Genomic DNA, 22,156 nt, shown 5'->3' on the forward strand with positions numbered 1-22,156 from the left:
AGAATATAGATAGTAAGATAATGATTTATCATCCATTCCTGGGTGTGGTAATTCTGTATGTATTTTGTGTTCCAACTGTTGAGCACCTTTGAAATGATCTTTATGAGTTTCATTTCAGCTTTATGAGTCCTGCTTTGGCTCCCCAGGGTAGAACACTAAAAATTGGTGTTCTGTCCCCCTTGGAATTAGGATGGAGGCATGTAACCCAAAGTTTGCCTGTCACACGTATCCAAGAGAGACTGCACTACAAAGTGAGCTACTGGAGGAAGGAGGCCCTAAGGGGAATTGACTTTCTTCTCTTGTGTTTCCTCCCTTAGGGCTCTCTCTCTTCTTCCTTCACCTTACCAGAAGTAATTACTGTTAACACTATAATGTATCCTTCCAGACTTTTCTGTACAGACATATTAATCTTTTAAAAAACTTAGCTGGGTGTAGTGGCATGTACCTGTATTCTTAGCCATTCAGGAGGCTGATGTAGGAGGACTGTTGAGCCCAGAAGTTTGAGGCTATAGTGAGCTATGGTCGTGCCACTGCACTCCAGCCTGGGTGACAGAGTGAGATTCTGTCTCTAACAACAAACAAAAAGAAAGCAAAAAACTAATGCAAGTAGACATTTTTTCAAAAAAAGAAGTTGAGCGTTTTTGATGTTTGTTTTTCCTGTTTTATGAATTTTCTGTTCATGCTCTTTGCTTATTTATTTGCATCTTAGCTTTTAAAAAAACTGCATTATTCGTCTGTATTAAGGTATTAGATTGTATAAGTCATATTGGTTATAATTTGCCTCTGAGTTTTTTCTTTTTAGATGCAAAAGTTTTGATTGATTTCTAGTTATTAGTTGCAGCAGTTTATTCCTTTCTCGACCAGAAGGAATTTTCCTCTATGTGTTCTGTATGTTCAGGTAATTTGCCCACGGTTACACAGCTAGTAATCCTGTTAGTTTGGCTCAAAAACACACTCCCTTAACCAGTATTTTATACCACCTTTCACACGCTCTCAAAATCCTTTGCAGTATAGCTGGATTTTGCTTTTGAAGGCCTAAAACATACCAAATACACAGTACCTTCATGCTTAAATGATTTCTTATAGAGGAGCATTTTCCTGTACGTGAACAGAGAATTAAACCTTGAGTTGGAAAGAATACTTGGAACACTTCCCCTGACATATATTAAGCAATCTTTAACCATATTAGGGCTGCCTGAGATGCTGTGCTTTCAGACATGCCAATGTGATGGCAAAAAACAGACATCGGAGTCGGACTGCCGGGTTCAAATACTAGCTCTGCTGCTAACTAGTAGTGTGGCCTTGAACAAGTTACTCAGCCACTTTGTGCCTTTGTTTCCTTTTTGGCCAAGTGAAGAGAATTAAAACACCCACCTCATGGGTTTTTGATAAAAGTTACATCAGGTAATACACGTGAAGTGTTCAGAATAGAACCTGGCACATAGTCCACTATTGGATTAGTGGTTATAACTTCAAAAGATGGTTTTGCTTCCTACTTGAAATACGAAGAGCCAACAGGTATGAATCCCATTCAACTTCCTGCTCCATTACCTAATTTATAAGGCAGTCCTAACCCATACATAATTAAATGTTTTTACTTTCCCAGAAAACAGAAAAGGATTGCTGAACAGTGTTGAGGCCCACCTGAGATTTTGATAGTGTAGCAGTTATTTTGTCATATTCAAAAACTCGGCTCTCATAGTAGAAAAAGGTGAGTGGTTAGAGGAATCTAGCATTTAGGACCTTGGGTAGGGCAGGAGGGATAGAAGAAAAAGTAAGTAAGGTGAAGGGATTAGTTGAGCTGATATAGTACAGGGCCCAGGTTAATTAGGGAAGGAAATGATGTTAGAAAACAGAAAAGGGAGGAATCAAGAGAGGAATCACAATAAGGTTCAGAAATAAGGTTGAGAGCATTGCTGATTATGTTGCCTGGATACCTAACCTATTCTCGGTGTTGGAGAGACAATTGTGAGAGGTAGGATCATGATTTGGATTGGTTGAGATAATTATTTTTTTCCCTGAGAATTCTTTCAGCTATGTAGTGTACATACTTATTTTTGGATCTGCCTCTCCCCACAAAGCCCCCAAATAGTAGCAATAACCTGTAAGAATCATGAAATAACTTACGAGCTGAACATGTAGAATATGTTCCCCTCTTTTCCGAATATAATTGGCATCTAGTGATCAACAATAAATAGGGAAAAAATCACAATAATATAAATTTGTTTTCTAACTCTTTTCATGCCTTTCTTAAGGTTATTCATTCTGTCAAATACATTTTTTTTGGGGAAAAAGGAATTATTAACAGGTAGATACAATACAGCAGATGCTTATGATCTTAGATCTCTTATATAAGAGGTCTTGGTATTATGTTTTTATACAGCTTACCCTGGATTAATGAGCATACCATTCGCTTAATTTGTAAATTAGTTTGGACACTTTTTACACTTCACTGTCCATTCTGTGTCAGTTTTTTGATGAGTTCACTTAAGGCTACATTAAGCTTTCTCATTCATGTAGAATCTAGTTAGGCCTTTTGGTTTATCTCATGGGCAGAGCATAAAGTATTTGACAGAATTTGATCTGACAGCTTTACAGTTACGTAACATAGAACAGAAGCTTAAAAACAACAAAAAAGAGAGAGAAGCAAGGGATTTATCATAGCAACCTATATTTCTCTCTGGAACTTGACCACCCTTCCGCTGCCTCTCTAAACTAGTAGCAGAACCACTGTTAGGCTAGCAATGTACATAGTCTTAAATTAACCAAGACTCAAAAACAAACAAAAAAACAATTCCAAGCATTTAGAGGTGAAAAGGTCTTTAGGATTATCCTGTCCAGTTGCATCACGTTACCAATGAGAGTACAGAAGCCTAAAGAGGGTAAGTAACTTGCCAGTGGTCATAAAGCTAGTTAGTGGCAGAGCCGACCCCAGAGCCAAGGTCACAGAATTCCAATACTAGTGCTCTTTCTGGTGTAATATGTAAATAGAATATTTAATAATATCATTATATTTTACAAAAGAAAATGTTATGTAACCATGACAAATACCATATTTGATTTTGCATATTTAATAAAAATAATTATATTTAAAAGTATATCTGATTGCCTAGGTTCATATTTCTCTAGCCTCACTAGTGGTATGATGTTAGTCAAGTCTCTTGAACTCCAAAACTGTTTCTTCATCTATCAAATGGGGCAGATAGGAATTCCTTGTTATATAGTAAATGTGACAGTCTCTCTAAAGCCTGATAAAGGGATATTTCTCAGTAAATGTTACCTGCTGCTGTTACTGATTTATAATAATAATTTCTAATTCTTTCATCTTCCTTTAAATTCGAATAAAATTTAGCACTGAGAATGACTGGAAACAAAAGTAATGGATTTAAGAACAGATTTGCAAACATAAAAATATTTTAGAAGAGAGGTATAGGTGTGTGTGTGTGTCTGGGCCTTTGGAATTAGGGAAGTATTTTCCAGTTTTTTTCATATTAAAAGCTATGATGGATATAGTTGTTTTTAAACCGTGTTCAGAAATCACAGCATCTAACTAAGGGGTTTCTCTCCTGGTGCTCTTCTGTATGCAAATTTGAGGGTATCTAAATTGTCAGACTCCGGGACACAGGCTTGTTTTGTATTTAAGTAACATTTTGTATATGAAAAAAAATCTTTGACAATAATAAAAATAAGCCCAGAAGTTATTTTTTCTGTTAAAAAACCTTACTTGAAAAAGAGAATGAAGAAGCACTAATTTCTGTTTTCACACTTTGGTGTGATCTGTAGTAATGTGTTTTTGTATAGTGCTGTGTTTTCTAATGTGCTGACATACTACTGGCGATTTGGTAGATATTTTTAGATTATATTCAGGTGAACATTTAAATTATAGGAAATTTAATGCTGATTAGGAAAATGTATAATCTAATATATCAAATTGGTGGTTTCATAGGTCTTAATATTTTTCCCTTTATTGTTGTGCCCACATGCAAGTCTTAATAGTTTAGGGTTAATAAAATGTTTCTAAAAAAATGAGTTGAGATTCTGATACATGCTACAACGTGGATGAACTTTGTGACCATTATGCACAGTGACATAAACGTGACACAAAAGGACAGTTATTCTATAAGTTCACTTAAGATGTTCCTAGAATAGTCCAATTCGTAGACAGGAAGTAAAATAGAGGTTACCAGGGGGTAGTGGGAGGAAGGAATGGACAGTTATTGTTTAATGGGTACAGACCATGTCTGGGGTGATGAAAAAGTTCTGGAAATGGATAGTGGTGCTGGTTGCACAACATTGTGAGTATATGGAACTGTATACTTAAAAATGGTTAAAATGGTAAATTTTGTTATGTATATTTTACCACAATTATAAAAGGGGAGCAGGGATGGGATGAGAAGAATGCATTTTGGTTTTTTGTTTTTTTAAGTGAATTGAGAAAAATATTAGATAGTGATATAGGCACTTGACACACAAAAATGTTGATGGTGGTATGCAAATTAATGAGGTTTGGATAACACTGGGGTAGAGGAAAGATCAGCGGACTTAGGGACACCTGTCCTCTGTTCCAGTCTCACCCCTGCCATGACGTAGTAGGGTGGGCCTGTATACCACTCTTATCTAAAGCCTCTTAGGGCCATGCACAGTGGCTCACACCTGTCACACTGGAGGCTGAGGCGGAAGGATCGCTTGAACCCAGGAGTTTGAGACCAGCCTGGGCAACCTGGGCAGACCTCATCTCTATAAAAAATACAGACTAGCTGGGTGTGATGGTGTGTGCTTGTGGTCTTAGCTACTTGGGAGGCTGAGGCCAAGACTTCTAAGACTGTTTGCTACCCTAAAGTTCTGTGATTCTGTGTTATGACTTTGGATTCTTAATTTAGATGACCTAGTTTGCTTATTTAATAGAATTTTCTCCTTTTCAATGATGAAGCTAAAATAAAATGCATATTTAGAATTTTAAATATGAAATTAGCATTTAAAATCTTCTAAGAACCATAGTAGCATAGTAACAGTAAGTGAAAAATCACTTGTGAACTTGAACTTGCTGTTCTATCAAACTCATGTCCATTTTGTATTCTTTATGCTGCCGTATTATTTTTATGTGGTTGTGATTATGCTTTTATAGACAAAGTTTCTGGCAGCAGTCTTCAAATACAAATTTGCATTTCATTCTTTAGATTACAATTGCTCTTAGTAAATGAAAATTTAAATGTGTTTCATCCATACTTTGTTTTGGTAGATAATATTCAAGTGAATCTTTTGAATTGATTTAAGGAGAATAATATGACATTAATCCTCTTGAGCCTCATCTAGTCAATGATACAGTATAATAAATGTCTCAGTGCTTTACTTGGATGTTTGAGTCTTTGATACAATTTGGATATTTGATATTAGGGGTCTTGTCTATAAAAGAAGAAAAACAGTTATTACATTCTGTTTTCCTAGTCATACTACTTTTATCGACTATTGACCATTTGTTTCGTGTTTATAATTTATCTGCAATTTTAATCTTCATTGGAATTGTTAGATCTGACTATAGACCATAATGTTATTATTTCCTTAGTTTGCTTTTACATACTGAATTTGACAGAAATACAAAGATTTGCCCAAGCTAACAAAGAAGCTTCCTTCACAATAGAGCTACTGTTTTATTTTGTGATCCTTTTCTACCTATAACATCTTACTTGCATAAGCTCCTGGTTGATCTCTCTTGAAATTCATAGGCTTTTGAAAAGTTGGCTGCAAATCTTGTGGTATTACTCCCAAATGATTTCACAAGTTTTTCTTACCTTCCCTTTAATTTAGACATTTACATTTAGTAACAGTTGAAATGAATTTGTGCTGTTTTTAAGTTTTGATTTTTAAAAATCAATTTGATTTAGGAATGTACATATTTATATAAAATTAGGCTCCCAACCATATGTACATCGTTTTGTTTTGTTTTATTTATTTATTTATTTATTTACTTTGAGACAGAGTCTCGCTCTGTTGCCCAGGCTGGAGTGCAGTGGCACAATCTCGGCTAACTGCAACCTCCGCCTCACAGGTTCAAGCAATTCTTCTGCCTCAGCCTCCTGAGTAGCTGGGACTACAGACAGGCACCACCACGCCCAGCTAATTTTTTGTGTTTTTAGTAGAGATGGGGTTTCACCGTGTTAGCCAGGATGGTCTTGATCTCCTGACCTCGTGATCCAACCACCTCGGCCTCCCAAAGTGCTGGGATTACAGGCATGAGCCACTGTGCCTGGCCTTGTCATGGAAATTTTCAAGAGTAAACAAATCAGGATACTCTCCACAGTGCATTGACATGTCTCTTAAGTTACTTTTAATTTATATTTTCTTTCCATCTTTTTTTCTATAAACTCCATGTCATATATTTGGAAGAAACTGAGTTATTCTAAACTTGGTTGACTGCATACTTAAGGCATCATTTAACATATTTCTCTAATGGCTTGGTTAGATTTAGGTCAGATTTTCTTGTTGCATCATATCAGGATGCAGTAGGGTTGTCTCACTTTTAGTAACATTGGTTAGCCTGGGTATATAGACCTAACAACAATGACCACGTAAGTCTACCAGAAAACTCATGCAGGAGTTTTCTGCATGCATAGCAGCCTTATTCATAATTGCCAGATATTGGAAATAGCCAAACGTTCATCAGCAGTAGAATGGGTAAATAAATTAACTGATAGATGCAACAGCGTTCATGTATCTCACGGAAGTAATGTTGAGTGAAGAGAGTTAACACAGTAAAGAGCATACTGAATGATTTCGAATATAAGTTCAAAATGAGCAAAATTAATGTCTCATTTAAAAGATAGGCCAATGAAATAATACTACCTATTAAAAAAGTCTTTTCCCCACCAAATCAGATGTCTCCATTATTACATACTCAATTTCCATAGATATGTGTATTTCTATATCTTGTTCCATTTGTTGATTCACATGCCTATATCACATTGTTTTAATTGTAGAAGTTTTATAAGATGTTTTAATTATAGAAGTTTTATAAGATGTTTTAATCTCCGACAGGGTGCATTCTTCTAGCTATTTTTGCTTGTCTGTTCTTTCAAATTAATTTTATAATCAACTTTTCTTGCCTCAGGAAAAAATAAAACCTTAAAGCTATTTCATTAGGATTGCATTAAATTAATAGATTATCTTAGGGAGATCCAGTACCTTTACGATGCTGAAGCTTTCTTTCCAAGAACATGGTTTGTCTTTTGTCTCGTTCACTTTCAGGAATGTTTTGTAGTTTTCCTTATATAGATTTTATACTGTTTCTGTTGTTGAATTTCAGCCTATTTTGATTTTTACTATTGTAAATGAGGTCTTCATCTCTATTTATACTTTTTTTTTTCTCTATTTTTACTTTGCCACCCCCGCCCCTCTTATTTCTTCTTACTGTTATGTTGTATGTATGAAGACTGGTGTCTTTCTGTATGCTAATTTTATGTCCTATTTTACTAAATTTTCTTGTTGCCTGGAATAGTTTTTTCATGGATTCTTTTGAATTTTTCAGTTAAGTATATTATTTGCAAATAATCGATATAGCAATACTTTCGCTTCTACCCTACTCCCACCCCAGTTATTACGCCTCTAATTGCTTTCTCTTGTCTAATTGCATTGATCATTGCCTACATAATGTTATAGGGTAGTGGAGTCCTTGTTTTTCTCATCTTTAGTGTTAAAACCTTTAGTGTTTCCCCATTAAAATCTGGCTTAAAAAACAAATAACAACAACAAAAAACCCAGCTATATAGGCCTGGCACAGTGGCTTAGTGTCTGTAATCCCAGCACTTTGGGAGGTCAAGGCAGAAGAATCGCTTGAGCCCAAGAGTTCAAGGTTACATAGAACAACGATTGCACCAATGCACTTAAGCCTAGGTGACAGAGTGCAACCCTATCTCAGAAAAAAAAAAAAAAAAAAAAAGCTATATATATGAGAATTATAATTTATAATATACCATAATATTCATCTATTGCAACCGTACAATTCAGTGTTTTTTTTTTTTTTTTTTTTGAGACACAGTCTCACTCTGTCACCCAGGCTGGAGCGCAGTGGTGTGATCTTGGCTCACTGCAACCTCTGCCTCCCGGATTCAAGCAGTTCTCCTGCCTCAGCCTCCCCAGTAGCTGGGATTACAGGCACCTGTCATCATGCCTGGCTAATTTTTTTTTGTTTTGTTTTGAGACGGAGTCTCGCTCTGTCGCCCAGGCTGGAGTGCAGTGGCGCAATCTCGGTTCACTGCAAGCTCCTCCTCCCGGGTTCACGCCATTCTCCTGCCTCAGCCTCTCCGAGTAGCTGGGACTACAGGCGCCCGCCACCACGCCCGGCTAATTTTTTTTGTATTTTTAGTAGAGATGGGGTTTCACCGTGGTCTCGATCTCCTGACCTCGTGATCCGCCTGCCTCGGCCTCCCAAAGTGCTGGGATTACAAGCGTGAGCCACCGCGCCCGGCCTTGCCTGGCTAATTTTTGTACCTTTAGTAGAGACAGGGTTTCACCATCTTGGCCAGGCTGGTCTTGAACTCCTGACCTCATGATCCACCTGCCTCGGCCCCAAAATGCTGGGATTACAGGTATGAGCCACTGCGCCCGCAGTGATTTTTTTTAGATTTTTTTTTTTTTTGAAATTTATAGAGTTGTGCAGCTATCATCACAATCCAATTGTAGAACATTTTCGTTATTCCAAAAAGTTCTTGTGTCCTTTTACAGTGACTTTTATGTTGAGTGGTTTATGAGAGTATATTTATATGTGTATTTTTGTGTGTATGTACGTATACATATGTCTTATGCCTATGTGACCATATTTATTATTTAAGGAAGTATCTGTTAATTTATTTCATTGCCTGTTTTTAATACAAATGAGTAATGTTTGAAAGTTTTCTTTTTGACATACATGGTTAAATCAGCAGGTTCAAGTTGTATTCTGTGGGCATAGTGAAACAGAAAAATCTTGTTACAACAAAATATGGCAACATTGTAGTAAAATTTATTTTCTGTGAGTGAAGGAAGATGGCTTTTCATATTCTGAATTGTTTGTTCCATGTTGTTTGTTAAAGAGGATGGCATTCCCTGTGGATATGCTGGAAAATTGCAGCCATGAGGAATTGGAAAACTCTGCTGAAGATTACATGTCAGATTTAAGGTGTGGGGACCCTGAAAATCCAGAGTGTTTTTCTCTTCTCAATATTACGGTAAGGTGTTCTGCAGTGATTGTCATCAATCTTTTCAGTCCAGTTTATACATGAAATAAATATCCTTTTTTAAAAAAATCATTTTAAGTGTTAATCATTAATTTTTGAAATCTTTACAGAAATCTATTCAGTAAAATGGATAAATATTGGTTGATCAGTTTTTAAAAAGACAAACTCTACAGGTTATTGCTATTTGACTTTATGTCTTTAAAATTATATGTGAGAATACCACCAGTTTTGCTAAGACTGTTTACTATATTTGAGCTGCTTCAGATTTACTTTAGATTTGGAATTTGTGAGTTTAGAAAATTTTTTAATTAAAAAATCAGCAAAACACTAAATTACATATTTTTTGTGCCATGAATCTTTTCTTCCTTTTTCTAAAAAAGTAAAATCAAATTTTCTAGTCAGTAAATTACAATATTTTGTGATAGAAAGATCATTAGACTTGGAACCATTACAGTTTCACTGTGAACTGTGGTGGACAAATTCCTTAACCTCTCTAGGCCTTGGATTTTTCTTCTGGAAATGACTTAAAGAATTTTTTAAAGTCTTCCCCAGCACCAATATTTTTATAATTCTCTGAATTGTAATGTTATCTCTAAATAGGGCATAAGTGTTGGATTAAATGAAGGCAAAAAAATGTTAAAGCATATTAGTAGCATGTATCTTCCCAGAAAAAATTTACTTGACTGCTTTTTTTTTTTTTTTTTTTTTTTTTTTTTGAGATGGAGTCTCGCTCTGTCACCCAGGCTGGAGTGCAGTGGCACGATCTCAGCTCACTGCAACCTCTGCCTCCTGGGTTCACGCCATTCTCCTGCCTCAGCCTCCCGAGTAGCTGGGACTACAGGCGCCCACCACCATGCCTAGCTAATTTTTGATATTTTTAGTAAAGCCGGGGTTTCACTGTGTTAGCCGTGATGGTCTCGATCTCCTGACCTTGTGATCTGCCTGCCTCGGCCTCCTGGGATTACAGGTGTGAGCCACTGCGCCCGGCCTGCTTTTTTTTTTTTTTTTTTTAACTAGATAATGGAATGTGTCTTCCTCAAGTAGTCTAAATAACAGATGATAAATTATAGTTGTTTTTTAATGACTTTATGGGTCATATTATAGCTTTGGTTTTTATTCAGATGTGTGGCTAGTTACATAATCATATTTATTGAAAAAACTTTTCATATTTTCACTAAGACAATAAAATTATTCCAAAAGCGAAGTCTATCTGATTTACTCTTTTTTTAGAGACTAGAAATAATGTCTCCTATAAAATAAATTAAAATTAACGTAGGAAAAGTTTACTACTTTGATAAAAGATTGATTTTTTTAATGTATTTTCTTAACAGACTATTCACTAATCTTTATTAATTTGTCATTTCAGATTCCTATTAGCCTGTCAAATGTAGGCTTTGTACCTCTTTATGGTGGAGATCAGACCCAGAAAATTCTTGCTCTCTTTGCACCTGAAGATTCACTGACAGGTCTCTTTTTGCTTAATTTTTATAAATTAAAGAATTTTTCTCCAAACTGTTAGAAATTTATTTAAAAGGTAGCTACATGAAGGAATTTGTTTTTTTTTTAAGAGTGTTTCAAATTGTAATTTTATGAAAATGTAATTCTTAATTGCTTATAGCTACATGTTTGATGGATGAATGTCTGTTATCACACTGCTATAAAGAACTTCTTGAGACTGGGTAATTTATAACAAAAAGAGATTTAATTGACTCTCAGAGCCAGGCACGGTGGATCATGCCTGTAATCCTAGCACTTTGGGAGGTCGAGGCAGGTGGATCACCTGAGGTCAGAAGTTTGAGACCAGCCTGACCAACATGGTGAAACCCTATCTCTACTAAAAATAAAAAATTAGCTGGGCTTGGTGGCACATGCCTGTAATCCCAGCTGCTTTGGAGGTTGAGGCAGGAGAATTGCTTGAACCCCCCAGGAGGTGGAGGTTGTAGTCAGCTGAGATCAGACCACTGCACTCTAGCCTGGGCAATAAGAGTGAAACTCCATCTCAAAAAAAAAAAAAAAAATTAAAAATTGAGTCACAGTTCCGCATGGCTGGGGAGGCCACAGGAAACTTGCAGTCATGGCAGAAGGGGAAGCAGGCACGTCTTACATGGTTGCAGGCAAGAGAGTGTGTGTGTGCGCGTGTGTGAAGGAGGAGCAGTCCAAACATTATGAAACATCAGATCTTGTGATAATGGGACCCCCGCTGACCCATGATCGAATCACCTCCCACCAGGTCCCTCCCTCTACATGTAGGAATTGTGGGGATTACAGTTCAAGATGAGATTTGGGTGGGGATGCAGCCAAACCATATCAATGAAATAAAAATGGTATAAATGAGGCTACAAAGTACAATATTACTATTTGGTAAGGTTTATATAGATACTCTTAAATATAAAGTATATAGATACTTTATGGTACAATATGGCCTTATTAAGTCTAAAAGTGTACTTTAAAACTCAAGTGTTAATGATTATTTATTCTATTTTAGCTGTGGCACTTTACCTTGCTGATCAGTGGTGGGCTATTGATGATATTGTGAAAACATCTGTTCCTTCAAGAGAGGGGCTTAAGCAGGTAACAAGATCCTCTAATTTTGAGTGTTTCTTTTGAGGCCATTTCACAGTGTTTCCTGTAAACAGTGATAGTTTTTGAGCTCTTCCCCATTTAAAAATAATCAGGTTATATTAAATCCTAGAATTTCATTCTTACCATGAAGCCAGCATTCAGGTTGGGCTTCCTCCATTTTTATGTGATTCTGTAAGTATCTGAGATTGGGTGAGGAAGAATGAATACCTATGGGTTAGTTGAGCTTTGGCTACCTTTATCCACTTTAGCTTCTGATTTTCTTATTTGATAGAGGCTATCAAATAAGAAACTATCAAACAATCCCTTTGTGTGATTGTTTAGCTTCTGTCTCTAGGAGAGACTGACCAGGAAACTTGTTTATTAGTAGGGCCTCTTCAGGTGGTCTATATAGTGTCCCTAACAGTGGAATGACCAGGTTCAGGAGAGAGCAAGCTTCCAGCCTCGGCAGGGTTATAGTAGAAGGCAGCCAGCTGAAGAGTGTTGCAGGAAGGAAGCTGGTTTTCATGCTAGAGATGAAAGGGTTTAAGAGATATCTCTGGTGCTCTAGTTATTGGAGGATAAATAGGACAGGATATGGAAAATCCATAGAAACAAAGATGTAACATATTTGAGGAGGCAGAGCATAATAAAAAAAAGATGAAATCTTTGGTGGCTGGAAGAGTGAGATTTATAATAATATTGGAGAAATAGGAAACTGACTTGGTAGAAGTGCATTAGACTTTGCTTACTTAAAAAGAATACTGACTTTTTGGAGAAGCAGTACTATTCATTAATTAAGTATAGAGTTTCTTGTTAATTAATCCTAAAAGAAAGAGACCCTTGATGAGGATCCTGATTTTTTTTTTTTTTTTTTTTTTTGGGATGGAGTTTCGCTCTTGTCGCCCAGGCTGGAGTGGGGCGCGATCTCTGCTTACCACAACCTCTGCCTCCTGGGTTCAAGCGATTCACCTGCCTCTGTCTCCTGAGTAGCTGGGATTACAGACATGTGCCACCATGCCTGGCTAATTTTGTATTTTTAGTAGCGACGGCGTTTCTCCATGTTAGTCAGGCTGGTCTCGAACTCCCGACTTCAAGTGATCCACCTGCCTCAGCCTCCGAAAGTGCTGGGATTACAGACATAAGCCATCACGCCCAGCCAACAGAAGAATGAATTTAACAGAAATATATATGTGTCTTGATATTCTTCCTTTAGAACACTTCTAGGATAGGCCAACTTTGTAAAAACTTGTCAGATTCGCAGGGTGCCAGCTACTGTTCATTTTTTTGTGGGCAGTTGAACCAGTCAGAAGAAACAAGGAAAGCATATCAAGAAACTTTGATCCTGTTGCTCCAATTCACAGAAAAGCAAAACTTGATGCTTGCTTAAAGGGGCAGCAGCGGCAGCAGGAAAAAAAGAAACTGAAGAAACTTGCAGGTTACTAGGGTGTTTCTATTTCTTCCCTTTGAGTTGGGAACTTTGAAAGAAATGGGAAGATATGAGAATAATACACTTAGTATTATTAAGTATTAGTAAGTTTTGGATATTGCATTAATTCTTCAGTGTGCCTAAAGATTCCCAAAGTGGTAGGCCCATCCGCTGAAGGCTAGGAGAATGTGTATACCTGGTTATCTGCCAGTCTGATAAGAAACTTTGAACAAAAACTGAAGGGGAGGAGGGAATTAAATCCCTGCATAAAGCCGTAAAATTGGAGGAGTAGATAGCAATAAAGGAGTACAATATGTTCTCAGGAACAGTTCTGATAGTGAAAGGAAGTATGTATGTCAAGAAAATAAACATTCTGACGTGTTTTAGCATGACCGAGGTTTGGTACATTATAGATATGAAGGCTAAAGGATGGAGGAGAAGGGAAAATCTTAATGTGATGGTATATTGTAGCTTTTGCTGTTCAAGTGGAGAAACTATGAAACCTCCAGATATGGATTGGGAAAAGAGGAGGAGTCAAAACCAAAAATAAGACTACAACTGTTTGGACTCTTTCGGCCTTAGTTACCTTAGGGACAACATTCCCTCTTTTTTTTTTTTTTTCTCACATGGGCTTACTGATGCCCAGGCTGGAGTGCAGTGGCATGATCTTGGCTCACTGCAACCTCCGCCTCCCGGGTTCGAGCAATTCTCCTGCCTTAGCCTCCCGAGTAGCTGGGACTACAGGCGTGTGCCACCTTGCCCAGCTAATTTTTGTATTTTCAGTAGAGATGCGGTTTCACCATGTTGGCCAGGCTGGTTTCGAACTCCTGACCACAAGTGATGCACCCGCCTTGGCCTCCCACAATGCTGAGATTACAGGTGTGAGCCACCACTCCTGGCCTACGTTCCCTCTTAAATAGAGAAATCAGTGAAGGGGGACTGCTATTCTAGTCAAATCCTGGCCAGTAAGGAAAAATTGGTTGGTAAAGTTACAAAAGGGTGTAACCATTTTTGTACTTAACAAACACTTGACTTGGAGCAAGTTGACTTTATTTTTATAAACCTCTCTGTACCTGGAACCTCATGCTCAATTATATGGAAGGGAGGTCCTCAACTGTATGCTGCAAAACTTTGTCCATTGTGTCCTTCATTTTGTCAGTGACTTAGAGGCATGCTTATCAATTCTGCATGTCACAGTGCTGAATGGAGGAGCTAATCTGTGAAGGGCAGAATTAAAAAACAAAGAGAAAGATCTAACACAATAAAATTAAATAGAAACGTAATACCTATAGGTTCAAAAAATTAACTGTACACCACGAACACCAAACCGAAACAACAGTACATATGAAAAAGTATTGGGCTTTAGTTAATTAGCAGTAAAATCCAGATAAGCAAAAAAGCTAATAAAAACTTTGTTTATATAGAAAAGCCCCATTGTCTCAGCAGCACCTTCAAAATACCTTCATGAAATCCACGTCCCAAACATGAAGAGAGATGTTACGGATCTGGAGCAATTTCAAGAGAGAGGACTGACATGGCAAGAGTACCCCAAATTGTGTTAGATTAGCCTTTTCCTTCATTTATAACCATGTTTAACGTGGTTGTGAAATTTAGGGGAACATCATGGCTCTATCTTCAAATATTTATAGGCTATATGGCTGCAGCATATCAAAATATAGTCTTCGAGAAATAGATTTCAGCTCTGAATAAGGAAGAATTGTTGTTGGTCAGAACTGTGGGTTCAAGGAAGGAATGGGTTGCCTTGGAAGCTATTGCTAGTCAGCTGCTATTTCCTGTGTTTGGTATGTGAGATCCCCTGCCAGGGGTATTTTTGAGAGTAGTATATGTATATGGTCAATCTTTTCTCTATCCACTAAACTAATTAGAGCCTGAACTTGTTTTAAGAGACCTGGGGGAAAATAGGCTTATGTACAGATTTTTTTTTTTTTTTTGAGACACAGTCTCACTCTGTCACCAGGCTGGAGTGCAGTGGTGCAGTCACAACTCACTGCAACCACAACCTCTTGCACTCAAGTGATCTTCCCTCTTTAGCTTCCTGGGTAGCTGGGACTACAGATGTGCTCAGCCATACCCGGCTAATGTTCGTATTTTTTGTAGAGACAGGTGGGTTTTGCCATGTTGCTCAGGCTGGTCTCAAACTCCTGAGCTCAAGCGATCCACCCACCTCAGCTTCCCAAAGTGCTAGGATTACAGGCATAAGTCCCCCTACTGGCCTGTGTATGAGGAACACCTCACTATTTGATATCAGAAAGTTCTGAGTGTTGGTGGGGTCCCTGTGACCATGTAGCCCTGTGTGTAGGAAGTGAGGCTCTGTTTCTGTTCTATTACTGCCCTAAGTATGTTTTTATTAGACTTCTTTGGTGTCCCTGTCTTTGTTGACAGCAAAGATAGGGCTATTAAATGAACATTTTACCAGGAAAAGATGAGACACATTTCTTTTCCAAGAGCATAATTATGTCTTCCCTCACCAAATGATGTAATTGTTCTTAAAGTGTTCAGGGGATAACACTAAGCTGCCCTTTTTTTTTTTTTTAATGTGGAGACTAAAAAGCAGTTGAAGTAGCTTACTATAGTGAGGGCTGTGATTAGGGTTGGTAAGACCCTGTATCTGGGCAGCTGGAAGCAGAAAGAAGATGACGAGTGCTGAAAGACATGCTAGGGATTGGTACATTGGGGACCTGTTTTGCCCGATTTAGAATTTTGTTGAAAGGCAGTATTCTATGCATAATATGTGTGTGTGGAAATGGATTGTAATCTATGTGAATGATTAGTCTCATCTCTGTGGTAATAAAATGTTTTGCAAATTGTTTTGAATGCATTTGAAGTGCTTTGAATTCCAGTATGAGGTATGGGAGCAGGGAGCAAAGTAAATAGCATCTTGTGTTTGATGCATATTATAACTGCTGTGCCTGGTGTTTGACTCTCTTTGTAGGTGAGCACTCTTGGGGAGAGAGTGGTTCTGTATGTTCTGAATCGAATTATTTATAGAAAACAGGAAATGGAGAGAAATGAGATCCCATTCCTGTGTCATAGCAGTACTGATTATGCTAAGATTCTGTGGAAGAAAGGAGAGGCCATTGGGTTTTATTCAGTTAAGCCTACAGGTGAGTCTTTAAAAGTTATTTAAACTGTGTATTATGGAAATCTCCATTTTAGACCCCTCCAACTGTATCAATATCTCTGTTAAATTAATCTCTAGCATGCAAATTGAGGTGATTTTAATTAGTATTTCTTGGGAGTACTTTGATTCTACCATCCTATGATAGTGAGGATTGTTGGGAAAGTGTTTTGAAAAAACAAAATAAAAATAAACATTTTGTTTTTGATCCCGAAGAAGATTTCTCCACATATATGGAGACACAGTTGTACATTGGACCTCATATTTGTCTATCTTCTTGCCCTCACATTTCCGAAAGTTGTTGTTTACTTTGATTCCTGTTGCTGTTACTGTTACAGGTTCCTTCTAACACCCCAGTCTACCTGTGGCCCAAATGCATAGCCTGTTTATGCATAGCACACCTCATTCAGCCTGACATATGAAAGAGCAACTTGGCTAATTACCAAGAAAAACAAAATGCTTTAATATATTTAGTAAATACAAACAGCTTTGAAATTGTTACTCTAAAGTTTGGGTTTCTGATCATAAGAGCCAACTATACCCTATCCTTAAAAAATAGTGCAACCTCATACCTGCTTTACCTGTACTCCCATTCATTCAGTTCCCTAGAGCAGTTGGAGCCAGGAAGCTCTAACCTACTTACTCTGTGTGCAAATACAACCCACACCTTGTTACCATCAAAGAACAAAGTCTGCCTTGTTTTGTACCTTGACCAAAAGACCTTTCACAGAGAATACACTTAGTTCCTTTTTATTTCCATTTCAGATTTTCCAAACTTAGTTCTTCTGGTCACATCCAGTCTAAAGATCCTACCAAATTCACTGCTGATCTAATGAACAGTTGTGACTGATACCTTGATCCCATAATTAGTACACATTTGTGAAGAGAATTAGTGCGTATTGTCCATAAAAGGAAGGTCATTTTTTCCCAAGAATAAAAAACTGATGTGCAGTTTAAAATGTTTTTTCTTTAGGTAAATACTTTGGGTGCCCTTTATCGTCTCTGTTCTTGCATAAATTTGAAATAGAACCAGTAACTTCTGTAACTTTAGAAAAATACTGATTATACATGAGGAGAAAGAGTGTTCAATGGAAATTTAGTGTGCTTTGCAGAAAAGACATCACTTTGTTTTTAAATGTTTGGAGTTGGGGTGTGAATTAATTGTTTTGTGCTTTATTTTATATGAGGCAATTCCTGTGGGAATTGGAGGCTTTTTGTTTCTAATACTGCCTCCAGGGGAGTTTCCTACCTGATGGACATTTGGAGCACAACTAGTTTATACTTTTGTATTGAGGGCCTCTTTCTATGAAAGACACACAAGTAAAAGGCACAGCCTTCCTATTTAGTATTTCTGATCAGTATTTAACTGCAGGAGTGTGCTCTTCTTATTATGCATGTTGAGGCTCCTTCTCCTCTGGCACCTGGCCTCTATTTCTGCTTGTTCTGGTAGTTAACTATTTTATAGCATCGAGTTTCCAGGTGCTACTGTATCTGCCACTTTTAGTACCTTCCATATATCTCTAATTGTCTTACGTCTTTACTATTTTAGTTCTTTCCCTGTTGTACCAGATAACAATGGAGTTAAGTGGGCTTATACTAGCCTTTGAATCAGTAGCCATTTAATTCAGGCTGAAAGTGTTTTTTCTACAAAGGAAACCTAAACATAATTTAAATATTTTAGAGAAATTGTCCAGAACAAATACTAAACACCTTGTGATGGAAGTATTTCTGATATGTGTGTGTGTGTATATATATATGTTATATTTATATATATAAAGTATATAAACATACAAAGTATGTATTTATATAAACATATTTCATATATATACTGATACATATGTAATATTTTTTCTACACCAGTAGCAAAAAGATAAAGTCTTTATTAAGAAGATTTGTAGTTGAATGAAAGTCTTGTGAAATAATTTATTATTTATGATTTTTAAAATAGCAAATAAGTTTATGGGGCTATTAGGACATAGAATAGCCTTGATAGAAAAAGGAGACTTTGTTTATGAGGTCAAATTGTATTACAGTACAATGAAATTCAAGAAACTGTATAAATTCTTCTTTGCCTGAAATAGATCACTGTGAGAGACTTAACAGTTTGTTTGTTTTTTGGGTTAGGGAGATAGTTTTCTTATAAAGATATTTGTGGGTTTTTTTGTTGTTTTTTCTACTGTTATTTTAATGTAGTGAGCTCATTCTTTTAAGGTATATTTCATTTTTTCTCATTATTTATATGATGTTTTATATTTTCAAACAATTCTCCAAAAGCACCAAATGTTTCAAACCTAGTCTTTCAAATGAAGTAAAAAAAAATTTTAAATTAGTGTTTATTTTGCAGTTGAAGGAAAGCTTCAGAAAATAGTTGCTTGTGATTCCTGAATTTATCTTAATTTATTGGTAAAATAAGTTTTTACTTCTTTGACCAACAGTTGTTTACTTAATGTAATTGATTCTTTCATCAAATATTTTTGAAAAAGAACATAGAGTGAGATTGAAGGTATTGTCGCTGCTTTCAAGTCATGGTTAATTCTTGAGATCTGTCCGTATCTCAGTGTTTTTGGTTATGATGACTGGTTCAAATCTGTGCTTAAGCTCTAGGGAGGAAGCAGAACAAAGAAGCAAAATGATTTATAACTTAACATACACCACACTCCTCACAAGTCGAGGACAGTGAAAGGATTCATAAGAAATTTGAAAATACACAGATTGAGTATCTCTAATCTGAAAATTTGAAATCCAAAATGCTCCAAAATTTGAAACATTTTGAGCGCCAACAAGACCCTCAAAGGAAATGCTTGTTGGGGCATTTCAGATTTTGGATGTTTGGATTAGGGTTGCCCAACAAGTAAGGAAAATGCAGATATTCCAAAATTCCCCCCAAAATCTGATATCCAGTCACTTCTGGTTCTCAGCATTTTGGGTAAGGGTTATTCAATCTGTACCTTAGTTACTCTCTATTCTTTTTCTTTTGCATACCTCAAGACTGCTGATAAGTTTGAGTTTGAAGAAATTATTAATGAAATAATTGGGACAGCTTTTTCAGACAAGTCAATCTATTCTTTAGAAACTTCGCTATTTAGTCTACTGTACAACGCAGAAATTATCTTAAGACAAAATCAAATATTAGTATCAAAGAGATTTTGGGTTTTGTTATAGTGTTGCCATTAACTTATAAGTTGTGTAGCAGTCTTTTTTGGCTTTTACTTTTCTCCTTTAAATAAGGGAATTAGGCTTGACCACAGATGATCATTGAGACTTCTTTTGGCTCTAAAGTTTTCTGAATTCTGTGGTTAGAAGTGGGGACTATCTGTGGGCAGAAATACTTGGTCTCAGGGCTGGCTTTCAAAACAAAAGTTGAATTTAAGAGAAAGGTAGTTAAGTTGAAAGACTATGATAGGTAGTAAAGGAAGATTTATTTCTTGGAGTCTTGAGAAGAGAAGGTTCAATAAGAGTAAATGCAGGTAGTGTTTTGTCATCAAAGCCCCATGTATGACCCTGTGACATTATGCTATACAGGAATAAAGATTATTTCTCAATAGGCAAAATTATGAAAATGCAAAACTCTTCAGCTACTCATTTATATATTAATATTTTGGGTCAAATGCTTTTATGATTTATTCTTAGTAGGTTAATTTTCAGACATTATAGTTTCAAGTTTGGGCATTATCTAGTTCTTATTCCTTACATACAGACTCTAAAAATGATGTATTCCCTGTTTAAAAAAAAATAGATATGTGATATATGGTCATGGTGACAGGTACATGGTCTGTAGTGAACTGGGATATATGCAGTTTTTTTGAATAACATTTCTAAGGCTAGGAATTATTTAATGATAGTTCCTAATAATAAACACCTTTTGCATTGTATTTCTCATAATCTCCTCTGTCTATTGGCACCTTCCCCACAATCCACTGGGATAGTTAGTATTTTTTTCTGTAGTTGTCATTATTGCTTAGTGGGATTAGAGCACATTTTCACAGGATCCATAGTTAACAGTCCCTCTACTTATCAAGTTTGGTTTTCATTATCCTTGTCAGTTTTTTAGACTTGTAGCAACAGATCATGACTAGTAATAAAAGGTATTTATTGAGCACATCATGTTAGACATTGAAGAGTTATAGTTTACTTCTCTCTTTTCTTATATTATAGGTAGTTTTTTAGTAATCTGTAATCTTAAAGTCAAGTTGCAAGTTCCCCATCATCAAGGGCTTCTCTTTCCTCTCTTTTTATGTTGTTCTGTGAGGGGGATTCTTATCTAGGTAAATTGAATTATTTAATTTTTCTAATATTGTGCTGTTTACTTTTTCCTAATGACCATTAGATTAACAAAGTTGATACAGTAATTACTTCTGGTAGAACAGTCAAAATGCTACCACCTTAGGGAATAAATCATTAAGTGATCTGTATTTTATTCTCCATATTTCTTTTTTTTTTGAGATGGAATCTCACTCTGTCACCAGGCTGGCTGGAGTACAGTGGTGCGATCTCGGCTAACTTCAACCTCTGCCTCCTGGGTTCAAGCGATTCTCTTGCCTCAGCCTTCTGAGTAGCTGGGGTTACAGGCATGTGCCATTACACCTGGCTAATTTTGTATTTTTCATAGAGATGGGGTTTCACCATGTTGGTCAAGCTGGTCTCGATCTCCTGACCTCAGATGATCCGCCTGCCTTGGGCTCCCAAAGTGCTGGGATTATAGGCGTGAGTCACCACACCTGCTGGGCTTCTTTTAGAGGGTCGTTTAATTATTTTTTTGAGCCAGTGTCTTGCTCTGTTGCCCAGGCTGGAGTGCACAATCATGGCTCACTACAACCTCAACCTCCTAGGTTCAGTTGATCCACCTGCCTCAGCCTCTCAAGTATTTTAGTTTTCTATTTAAGGAAGGAAATCTTGCTATTACTTTTCTTTGTACCTGTGTTTATATAACTTAATTCATAAAACACGGGCTTAGCCACAAATAGAGATTAGATCTGTGTCATAGGAAAATGACAAATTATTGCCTATCTTGGACCTGCGTGGTGCCTTGCATTCACAAGAAACCATAGATGCTAAATCCACAAATACCTTCGTCTTATGGCATGGCACTAAAGACTTAAAGGAAAGCACTTGATGAAAGATAATAGAAAATGTTCATGGTTGCAAAATCAGATATTTTATAGTCTTTCCGTATAAGTACTTCATGTGTAACAAAAACTTAGCTGCAAAAATAGTTTATAAAAGGATGAAAACTGCAGAGAAAGCCTTTTTATGACACAGAAGAGAGCGTAAAAGAAGAAAAAATTGTGCTATATTGAGTTTTACAATAATTGCTCTACTAAGTGTTATGTAATATTTTTAGTTTATTCAGGACACCATTCAGAATTCATTGACCTCAGGCATGGAACTTTGTATTCTAAATCTGTATAAGTCATACATGTACGCTTGCAAACTTTTCTCAGAATTTTATAGTGAAAATTTGGATGGCATGTTGAGGAGTTTACATTGCTAGTGGTAGGCAGGGTATGGCTATAGTGCTAATGCTTTGGTTAAAGAGGGTGGGTTGAACACGTGCCTCAGCCTCTACTGTCTTGCAACACCACCAGAATGACACCAAAGACATTTTTAAACGGCATAAATCCCACATGACGAAGTGAATAAGAGGGGAGTGTAACAGCAATAAAACTTTATAATCTGGGAAAAGGGTAGATTATGTAGTAACTGAATCCTAAGATGCCATTGCCCAAGGCAGGAAGCACCACATTTATATTTTAGAACCTTCAAAAGGTTCAGTCATTATAACACTAGCTACTTCTGGGAGGTGGAGCTTTAGAAAAGGAT

At 36.7% G+C, this 22,156-nt stretch overlaps 1 protein-coding gene across 12 annotated transcripts in view; it reads left to right on the plus strand.

The window, feature by feature from the left end:
- FAM169A (family with sequence similarity 169 member A) overlaps window positions 1–22,156 on the plus strand; it is a 91,320-nt gene that overhangs the window by 19,362 nt on the left and 49,802 nt on the right. For 8 of the 12 annotated variants that reach the window (XM_063623153.1, XM_055253911.2, XM_055253914.2 and 5 more), the window contains 4 exons: window positions 9,066–9,200; window positions 10,576–10,675; window positions 11,695–11,780; window positions 16,151–16,322. In XM_063623153.1, coding sequence (XP_063479223.1) covers window positions 9,069–9,200; window positions 10,576–10,675; window positions 11,695–11,780; window positions 16,151–16,322 — 490 coding nt within the window. In that variant the 5' untranslated portion in view covers window positions 9,066–9,068. Of the gene's footprint in view, window positions 1–1,606; window positions 1,712–9,065; window positions 9,201–10,574; window positions 10,676–11,694; window positions 11,781–16,150; window positions 16,323–22,156 lie in introns of those variants that run through there. The other 4 variants (XM_063623152.1, XM_063623156.1, XM_063623157.1 and 1 more) reach the window with 4 other exon arrangements.

This window comes from Symphalangus syndactylus, chromosome 18, assembly GCF_028878055.3.
Source record: "Symphalangus syndactylus isolate Jambi chromosome 18, NHGRI_mSymSyn1-v2.1_pri, whole genome shotgun sequence".
Classification (NCBI taxonomy): domain Eukaryota; kingdom Metazoa; phylum Chordata; class Mammalia; order Primates; family Hylobatidae; genus Symphalangus; species Symphalangus syndactylus.